We start from the raw sequence: 10,279 nt of genomic DNA on the forward strand, positions 1-10,279 counted from the left end.
TCAGGAGCCCTGTGACAATATGTCTGCCTGGGGAGTGGCTCACCAGTCAAAGAATCAGTCTAACGGGAAATCAGACATCCCTTGAGTGCCTTTACTACCAGAAACTCAGCACATTTTTTTGTCCTGTTCTCAAACTCAATGAAGAAATGTCACAGTTTGTCATCACGATTTTCACTGCTTTGCCCACCCCAAAATCCACTTGACACAGCAGCCAGAGAGATATTTCTAAAACATAAATTAGAGCATGTAACTCCCCTCCTTAAAACCCTTAATAGTTGTCCATGAGCCTCAAAGAAATCCAGACTCCACTGTGGCCCACAGTGCCTGGCAGGGTCTGGCCCCTGCCAGCTCTCCAACCTCCTTCTGCGCCTCATTCTGTGACGAGGACTTCAGAAGCGCTAAACACCAAAGGATAGTGCTGCTTCTGCTGTGTAAAATTACAAATAAGGGCCAGGTGTGGTGGCTCACACCTGTAATCCCAGCATTTTGACAGGCCAAGGCAGATGGATCACTTGAATCCGGGAGTTCGTGACCAACCTGGGTAACAAGGCAAAAGCCATCTCTATAAAAAATACAAAAATTAGCCAAGTGTGGCGGTGTGCTCTAGTCTCAGCTATTTGGGAGGATGGACTGAGCCTGGGAGGTTGAGGCTGCAGTGAGTCATGATCACACCACTGTACTACAGCCTGGGTGACACAGCAAGACCCTGTCTCAAAAAATAAAAATAAATAAATAAAATTACCAATAAAAACAACACTAAACTGTTAAAGAAACTGAAGGTGGTCTTTGGTTTTGGTTTTGAAATATCAATTTCTTTCTCCTCTCCCTCATCAGCACTGGCTGGCCTTCTCTTCAAGTTGCTGCAATGCTCCATATGCGCCTTCACAGGCTGTTCCTCCTGTTCCTTTGTCCAACAGCTTCCCTTGACCTCACTAGCCTCCTTTGTCCAGTTGACTCCTACTCATCTTTCAGATCTCACTGCAAACATCAGTTCCCAGGGAAAGTTTTCTTTGGACAATTCACTCAGTCAGCTCCCTGGGTTGGATGCGCTTACATCCCACGTGTGTTACCTTCACATATGGCCCACACATTCACAAGCTCCTGTGTCCACACTGGTAACTTGACAGTTGGTGGCAGTGGGAAAACCACTGGAACTGAGGAAAGAGTGTTGGTCTTGGGGGCGAAAGGCCCAACTCTTTGTCTTAGCTTTGCTACAAGCTGCATGTGACCATGGGCAAGCTCATTTCCCCTCTGGGAGCTCTGTCTAGTGGGGAGGAATGGAGGCCTCCATGCAATCCAAACATTCCCTTACTCAAGCATTCATTTGCCCATTCATTCACTGACTTCATTCATTCAGCCATTTGCTCACTGATATTATGGAGCCTGTCCTCTGTGTTGGGATTCTGGGACTCAGAGAAATCAAAAGCAGAGTGGAGGGGACAAATGTAGACTGCTCAGTGTATGCCTAGGCACACAGTTACACATGCCAGAGTGAGGTCAGACAGCGGCTGTGGGAGCCCAGAGGAAGTAGCAGTTAGTTCAGACCTGGGAACGCTTTTTTGAGAAAATGACCTTGCTGAGTTGGGAAAGCAGGAAAATGCTGTCTAGGCACCTGCCTTTCAGGGTTCCTGGGCACGTGCAGTTTATTTGGGGAACTGCCTTTCTCTTTTACAATTCCCATCTGCCTTCTGCAAGAGTCTCGCTCTTCTAGTCCTGCCTCTTCAAAGCTACCCCTCCCACAAAGGTTGCCTGAGCCGTCTAAGTGCTTTCTGTTGCCCATGATGAAACTCACGTTCTTTGGCCTGGTAGTCAGGTTCTTCTTCTTACCCAGCACTAGCTTCCTCTTCCAACCTCTTTGCCTGTTATTCTCCCATGCAGCCTCTGTTTCAGCCATGTTAGACTATGCTGCTGCCACATCCTCTGTCCCTGTGTCTTTGCTCATGCTGTTCCTCCTGCGCAGGATACTCACCTCACCTAGGACGCCTCCCTGGACAACAAGTGACAGCAACTTTCTCTTAGTGCTTCCATTGTACTTTATACATCATCTCCATTACTGTACTTACCACTTTGTATTGAATGATTTGCAATCTCCTTTCAGTTACGGATTTTTTTTTTTTTTTTTAGGAGATAGAGTCTTGCTCTGTTGCCCAGGCTGGAGTGCAGTGGCTCCAGCCACTTGGCTGATCTCGGCTTGCTGCAACTTCTGCCTCCCAGATTCAAACGATTCTCCTGCCTCAGCCTCCTGAGTAGCTGGGACTATAGGCGCACGCTGCCACACCTGGCTAATATTTTGTGTTTTATTTTATTTATTTATTTTTTTGAGATGGAGTCTCGCTCTGTTGCCAGGCGCCGGGCTGGAGTGCAGTGGCACAATCTCGGCTCACTGCAACCTCTGCCTCCTGGGTTCAAGCAATTCTCCTGCCTCAGCCTCCCGAGTAGCTGGGAGTGTAGGCGTGCGCCACCATGTCCAGCTAATTTTTGTATTTTTAGTAGAGATGGGGTTTCACCATGTTGGCCAGTATGGTCTCAATCTCTTGACCTTATAATCCGCCTTCCTTGGCCTCCCAAAGTGCTGGGATTACAGGCTTGAGCCACCACACCTGGCCTCAGTTAGGGATTTATGTGCATCATTTTTTGAAATGTAGTGCCCAGGCTGCACATCTGGCAAAGGTCTGATGGGTGTTTGACTAGACAAGCAAGTGAATGGAAGAAAGAGGGCTCTGTTGAAAGGAAGGGGATAAATTTAACTCAATAAAATTTAAGACATTGAAAGGCTCATCTGCCCTATCTTCTATTGTTTACCCAGTGCATCAGGCCCATGAGGTGGGAGGAGGAAGTGGAGGCAAAACAACTGGGGTAGGCTTAGCTTTTTCACTCTGGAAACTGGATGTTTGATTTAAATACCCAACATGGTACTAATTAGCTGTTAAAACACCAGTCATTCCCGAGCCCAATAGGTCTAAACACCTACTGTTCGTCTACTAAACTTCCAATCATCCTTTGTAACTTTTGTGAAGTCTGCTCTGACCTTGCCCACCAGCTCCCGAAGAGTCGGCCACTCTGTTACTACTTGACCGTGAACCTCTATCATTGCTACATATTGCATTTGGCCACCTTATAAGCTATGTTCCCTAAACTTGGATATATGTTTCTCTGGGGGATACATAACACTAAGTAAATATTATAATAATTTAATACTGTGATGTAAAATATTTTTATGTTAAAACAGCCATATTATGAAACAGGATCACAATAATAAAAGAGTTTTTAGGGCCAGGTGCGGTGGCCTCACACCTGTAATCCCAGCACATTGGAGGCTGAGGTGGGTGGACCATTTGATGTCAGGAGTTGGAGACCAGACCGATAAACATGGTGAAATCCCTTCTCTAATAAGAACACAAAAAATTAGCTGGGCGTGGTGGCACATGCCTGTGATCCCAGCTACTTGGGAGGCTGAGGCAGGAGAATCACTAGAACCCGGGAGGTGGAGGTTGTAGTGGGCTGAGATCATGCCATTGCACTTCAGCCTGAGTGACAGAGCAAGACTCTGTCTCAAAAAAATAAAAAATTTTTAGAATTAAAGAGGACATATGAAAATAATGACAGCTAGTATTTATTGAACATTTACTATCTCCAAGACAGTGTGTTAAATGCTTTACATTATCTTGAATACTTTGCAAGCAGCAGACTTTTGAGTTCTTCCCAATGCCCCTAGGGGTGAGAGTTCTAGTTCTAGTGTTTGTGGCATTTGGGAAAAGTGGGAGAAGGGTTGTTTACTTGAGCTCTGCATTTCCAGCACCCAGTAGCTAGCCTGTACAAAGTTGAACTTCAGTAAAGGCCTGTGGAAAGAATGGACCCTGTTCTCTGCTGGAATGTCATTTCTTTCCTCCCTCCCTCCCTACCTGGTGAACTCTTATTGGCCCTTCAATAACCTGTTTAAATGTCATCTCCACTGTGAAATCTGACTCTCAACTATTTTATCTGGCTGCCACTGCCTTTGGGCTCCCCTCAGAACCAGCAGTGGGTAACTAGATTAACACTCTTTGTTTGTCATTGATATGGGGTCTCAGTCTGTTGCCCAAGCTGGAGTACAGTGGCATGACCATGACTAACTAACTGCAGCCTTGACCTCCCTAGGCTCAGATAATCCTTCCACCTTAGCCTCCTCAGTAGCTGGGACTATAGGTGAAAACTACCATGCCCGGCTAATTTTTGCATTTTTTGTAGAGACAAGTTTTTGCCATGCTGCCCAGGATGGTCCCGAATTCTTGGGCTCAAGCTATCTGCCTATCTCAGCCTCCCAAAGTGCCAGGATTATAGCGTGAGCCACTGCACCCCGCCTACTCTTTATTTATTGGACTCCAATATAAGGGGTTGGGCAGCTCCTCTAAGAATGGATCTTGGTCTGATTTCCCAGTATCTAGCAAAGAGCTTGATAAGAGAAGCCCTCAGTGTGCATTTGTTGAATGAGTGAAGTGATAAAGTTAGCTAATATTCAGAACTGATCATTAAAGGAGAAAGAAGTGATTTTGTGTTCTTTCTCTAGGTCCATTTTCTTAACTGAGTGATGGCCCCCTAAAAGATATGTCCATGTTCTAACACTTGGACCCTGTTACTATGACCTTATTTGAAAAACGGTATTTGCAGATGTAATGAAGAATCTCAAGATGAAATCTAAATTATCTGGGTAGGCCCTAAATACAAAGACAATGTCTTTTTTTTTTTAAACAGATTCCTGGCCTGTCATCCAGGCTGGAGTGCAGTGGCACCATGTCGGCTCACTGCAACCTCCGCCTTCCGGGCTTAAGCAATTCTCCTTAGCTTGCCAAATAGCTGGGATTACAGGTGCCCACCACCATGCCTGGCTAATTTTTGTATTTTTAGTAGAGACGGGGTTTCACCATGTTGGCCAGGCTGGTCTCAAACTCCTGACCTGAAGTGACCCGCCCACCTCAGTCTCTCAGAGTGCTGGGATTACAGGCCTGAGCCACCGTGCCCCGCCTTCTTTTATAAAGACATTGTCTTTAGGCTGGGTGCAGTGGTTTATGCCTGTAATCCCAGCACTTTGGGAGGCCAAGGCGGGCACATCACCTGAGGTCAGGAGTTCAAGACCAGCCTGACCAACGTGGAGAAACCCCGTCTTTACTAAAGATACAAAATTAGCCAGGCATGGTGGCACATGTCTGTAATCCCAGCTATTTGGGAGGCTGAGGCAGGAGAATTGCTTGAACCTGGGAGGCGAAGGTTGTGGTGGGCTGAGATCATGCCATTGCACTCCAGCCTGGGCAACAAGAGTGAAACTCCATCTCAAAAAAAAAAAAAAGAAAAAAGAAAGAAAAGAAAGAAGAAAGAGAAAACATAGGAATAAGAGAAGGCCATGTGATGACGAAAGCAGAGACTGAAGTTATGCAACCACTAGGTAAGAAACTAGAGCTATCAGGAGCTGGAACACGTAAGGAAGGATCTCCCCTAGAACCTTCTGATAGAGCACAGCCCTCCTGACACCTGGATTTCAGGATCCTGCACTCCTGAACAGTGAGAGAATTTCTGAGGTTTCAAGATACCCAGTTTGTGATAATGTTATAGCAGCCTCAGAAAACTAATACAGCTTAGAAACAGAAATGTGTTTTGTGTGAAATTCCCCCCAGATCTTGGCACCACATGAGCTCAACCAGACAAGATTTGGGATTTCCCGGAGACTCCTTTCTCAACAAACACCTGACCACGCACCCCAGGCTTCAGCCATGAGGAACCACTCAATGTGTCAGAACAGGAGACAGTGTGACATCTTTGTGGTCCAGCTCTGAGAAAAGATCCAAGGTGTTTTTCAGGCTTCTAAACACCCTGGAAAGACAGTATGCTTACATTTTGTTTAAAAATTTAAAATGCAAGTATTACGTGCTAGGTCCCGTGTGGGCACTTTACATATGCTGATTTACTTTAATCCCTACAGCAACTCTGTTACTATTTTAAATCTGAGAAAGGGGAACTCACTTGCCCTGGGATACATAGCTCAAAGGTGGCAGAGCCAAGATTCCAGAGTGCCTGATTCCTATCGTGTCTGACTCTAAAACACTATGTTCTTTCTGCTATGTTCAGCCAGGTGGTGGAAAAATTCAGTCTAGGGGTAAAAAAAGGAAGATCAATATCCTGCAGAATGACTCATGCTATTTATTATAGAAGCAATTGCTGGAGATGCTATTATTGTGGATCGCAGAAGTCTTCATGGAAGAGGTGGCATTTGAGCTGGGCCTTCACTGCACAAAAACCATTTCCTGATTCTCTGTCAGGCACTGGGGATGCAGAGATGAACCAGACAAGGTCCTTTTGCTTGAGGAATTCACTGTGTGTGTGTGTGTGAAGGAGGGTGCTTGTGTGTGTTAAAAGACAATGTGGCCAGGCCCAGTGGCTTGTGCCTGTAATCCCAACACTTTGGGAGGCGGAGGCTAGAGCCGATCGCTTGAGCCTGGGAGTTTGAGACTAGCCTGGGAAATATGGCCAGACCCCATCTTTACAAAAAATTTAAAAATTACGAGCCTGGGAGTTTGAGACTAGCCTGGGAAATATGGCCAGACCCCATCTTTACAAAAAATTTAAAAATTAGCTGGTCGTTTCAATATGCCTGTATTCCCAGCTACTCAGGAGGCTGAGGCGTGAGGATCACTTGAGCCCAGGAGGTCGAGTCTGCAGCGATCCCTGATCGTGCCACCGCACTCCAGCCAGGGCAAAATAATGAGGTACTGTCAAAAAAATAATAATAATAATAGAATAATCCAGATCATGGTAGAGTCAGGTTCCTAACTCAAGGTCCCAGAGAGGCTCAGAGAAGCCTTCTGGAAGAAGGGACTCCTGCCCCAGCTGAGACTGATGGATAAGAAAACATTAAGTCAGGAGGAGAAAAGTAGTAAAGGCTTTCTAGGAACAGCACAAGCAACCCATCCAAAGCCGTGAATCGGCGTCCTGGGTGCCTGGCACACCTTGTAGCTCAGCGTACTAGTTAGAGGAGTGCAGGAAGGGGCGTGTACTCGTGGGTTGGAGTTGGTCGTGGAAGAGCTGGTGGGACCGCCCGACGGTTCTCGGGTTCCAGTGCATCCTGCGTGGTGGCTCTCTGCTGAACCATAAAGCATTCCTTTTCCATCCCTGCACGCCGATGAGAATGCCTCGGGAAAAGATTACACATGGGCCCGCCACGGCAGACAAGCGATTGCCACCCAGCCGGCTTCCAAGCGGATCCCCGCCCTCCACAGCCTGTTACCACGGCAACCAGTAAAGGCGGAAGTGGCTCAGAAGACTGATACTCCCTAATCAGGTGACTCTCCTTCCTCCCACACGTGACACCGGAGCCCAGGCGCGCGCTCTACCTAATCAAGACCCCACCCCTCTTTCCCTTTAGTGACAATTGACAGCGACCTCGTGCAATGGCCCTTCCGGCTCCTCTAGGACACTCTGCCCGTTGGTAGTGAATGAACCAATTAGACAGGGAAAAAAAGAAGCAACGCCCCAGGTTTCACTCTTGCTTGACAGACGCAATTGAGGCCATCCTCGAGTCCCTCCGCCCCCAAGTCCAGTCCAGCTGGCGATGGACAGACCTTCTACCCAATAGCACGTCCGTTTTTTTGCCGTTGGGTACCGCCCCCTTGAGAGCTAAGCCAATAAACGCACCGGGTCTCGGCGGGGTGGAGGGGTTGCACTGCGGTAATATGGCTCTTCCTTAGCCAGCTGCGGCGGCAGTGGCTGCGGCCAGTGTTGGGACGGAGCAGTCCTGCCTCTTGGGTGGCGGGTGTCTAGGCTGTAGGGGCTCGGCGGGTGGAGGGTAGGAGGTGGCAGCCGATGCTGGTGGAGCGCCCGCCCCGCCGTTTGGCGGACCCTGGATCAAGATGAGCGCCTCCGCGTCGGTCGGGGGCCCGGTGCCCCCGCCACCACCGGGCCCAGCCGCGGCGCTGCCTCCCGGTTCTGCCGCGCGGGCCCTGCATGTGGAGCTGCCGTCTCAGCAGGTAAGCCCGCGACTCGCAACGCTCGGGAGGGACCCTGGCAGGCCAGCGTGGAGAGTCTGCTGGCTCCGGGCTGACCCCGCGAGCTGGGACACCCAGAGCAAGGACCGGGAGGGCTCGCGGGACTGAGGAAGGCTGTCGGGAGATCGTGTGCGGGGAGGGGTCCAGTGATGGCCGAACCTCCGGGAGATCCCAGAGTCTTAGGAGAATCCCGTTAGAGGAGATGGGCTTGTGAGGAAACAAGCAGCCAGCCATCGAAAGTCCCTGGGGCCCCGGCCCGAGGCCGCTTTTCCCCACACTTAGAGCCGGGGATTCCCTTGAGCAGACCCTCCCCCTCGTCGTCCCCCCTGCAAGGGACCTGGGAAAGCCCCTGTGTCCCAAGGGCCATGGCGAAAGCACTTCCCTTTCCCCACCTGGCCATCCCCTCTTACGGAGAAACCAGTTTGTACTGTCGTGCGAGAGCCCTGGAAGAGACTTTGGGGTTTCTACCATTTGCTTTTTAATCTTCCCTGATGGTTAAGTGTTCAGCCTCTTTAGACAAATGTGTTTGAGACTTCCTAATTCTCCGAGTCCCAACGAACGCCTGTTAATAATGAGGAGGACTCTTTCCTACTTCATTCCCTCCAGGGAGTCTCTGTGGAAGGAGGATTTGATGTATATATTCATGTGTTCCCTCATACTTTGGGAAAGATGTTGGGGACTTCTTGGCTCTACCTTACCGGGAGATAAGAAAGGGAAACACTGATTTTGGGGATCTGACAAAACTCTTTGTTTCACTCACATATCTATAGAGTACTTCCCTTCTTATATCCTTGGCCTTCCTTCTGTACCCCCAAGGGGAGATTTTGTGGGAATCTTAGCATTAAAGAGACCTGAAGAAAGTACCTTTTCCTCTCTCCGTTTATTCCTCCTTCAAAGAAGAGGAACTAGGAGAAACTGTCATTTATTGACAGCTTACCGTGTTAGACTTGTGCAAAGGGCTCAGTGACCATTAGTTGACTGAATTTCCACAACTCTGTGAGTTAGCTGTTTTTATTACCTCCATTTGGCAGTTGACACTGAACCTTGCCCAGAGCCTTCCAGTTAGTAAGTGGTGGGGCTGGGTTGCAGAATCCAGTGTTTGACTCTGCAACCACGCACGTGCTTGAGACTTCGGCAGCCTTCCTCCACCACCTTTACACAGGACAGAGAAAGCCCCTTAATAACACCCCTCCAACTTTCCATAAGCTGCCAGTGGGACTGAGGAAGGATTCATAAAGAAGAAGGGAGAGGCTGTGGGGAGAGAGTGGTTGAAAAGTGAAATGGATTTTGAATGCAGTAAAGGAGGCGGGGTCTAAAGGGAAGAGTTGGAGATAATAATCACAGTGGCTGCCATTGAGTAGGCAGGCAGAAGAGCTTGCAGAAGCAACGGCTTTTTGTGTTACTACTACCGAAGAGGATTGAAAAGATACCGTGTGCCCTGGTTTTGTGATGCTGTTGGGCAGGGAATTTCTGAATAGTAGGAGTTTGAGGGTAGTCGGGATTTGGATTGTATTGTGACACTGGAGAGGGTAGAAGTCTGGCTGGGGAGACTCGTTCTGCCGTGAGCATTAGTGTAGGTTTTTTTTGTGTGTGGGAGGTAGAGTGTGAGGGTGGATGCCGGGAGAGGGAATAAGGAGCATCGTTAACAGCCTGGAGCAGTCCTAAGTAGTTCAGGGGCCAAGAAGTGTTTAGTTTGGGGGAGCTTTGAGAGCATGTGGGATTAAGAAAGAGAAAGCTTCATTTACTTCATAGAGCCTGTTCTTTGGTAATAGTTAACAGTTTAACACTGGGAAAACTGATGCAAACAGTTCATGGAATAATTTCAGCCTCATTTGTTAGTGTTTGCAAATTTTTGGATTGGTGCCAATGGATATAGAGTGGCTTAAGTGTACAGCTGAATGCTATATGAGTGCTGAGTGTGCTATTTACAGCTTCCTGGAGGTGTCATCCTTGAATTCTTGGAAGGCAGCCTATGTAACAGAGCACTTTTACTTTTGCAGTTGACATTAATTTAGCTTTTGGAGTCAAAGTGCTCCGGTTTTTATTGTATAATAATATCTATAAAATCTTGTTGAAGTTTTATCTGTGTAAAGTAAAGTACACAGATTATTAGTATTCACTCGATGAATTGTCACCAAGTGAACAGTTACGTAAGTACTACCCAGATTAAGAAATACAAAATTTTGGCTGGGCACAGTGGCTCACACCTGTAATACCCTGTCTCTACTAAAAATACAAAAAAAAAAAAAAAAAAAAAAAAAAAAAAA

The 10,279-nt window shown here is 47.8% G+C and overlaps 1 protein-coding gene across 5 annotated transcripts in view; it reads left to right on the top strand.

Moving 5' to 3' along the window:
- The first annotated feature begins 7,340 nt into the window (after positions 1-7,340).
- UVRAG (UV radiation resistance associated) overlaps positions 7,341-10,279 on the top strand; it is a 317,013-nt gene continuing 314,074 nt past the window's right edge. For all 5 annotated transcript variants that reach the window (XM_032259109.1, XM_032259107.1, XM_032259108.1 and 2 more), the window contains exon 1: positions 7,341-7,994. In XM_032259109.1, coding sequence (XP_032115000.1) covers positions 7,878-7,994 — 117 coding nt within the window. In that variant the 5' untranslated portion in view covers positions 7,341-7,877. The remainder of the gene's footprint in view (positions 7,995-10,279) is intronic.

This window comes from Sapajus apella, unplaced genomic scaffold (genome assembly GCF_009761245.1).
Source record: "Sapajus apella isolate SASKATOON/1434 unplaced genomic scaffold, GSC_monkey_1.0 scaffold106, whole genome shotgun sequence".
NCBI classification, from domain to species: Eukaryota; Metazoa; Chordata; class Mammalia; order Primates; family Cebidae; genus Sapajus; species Sapajus apella.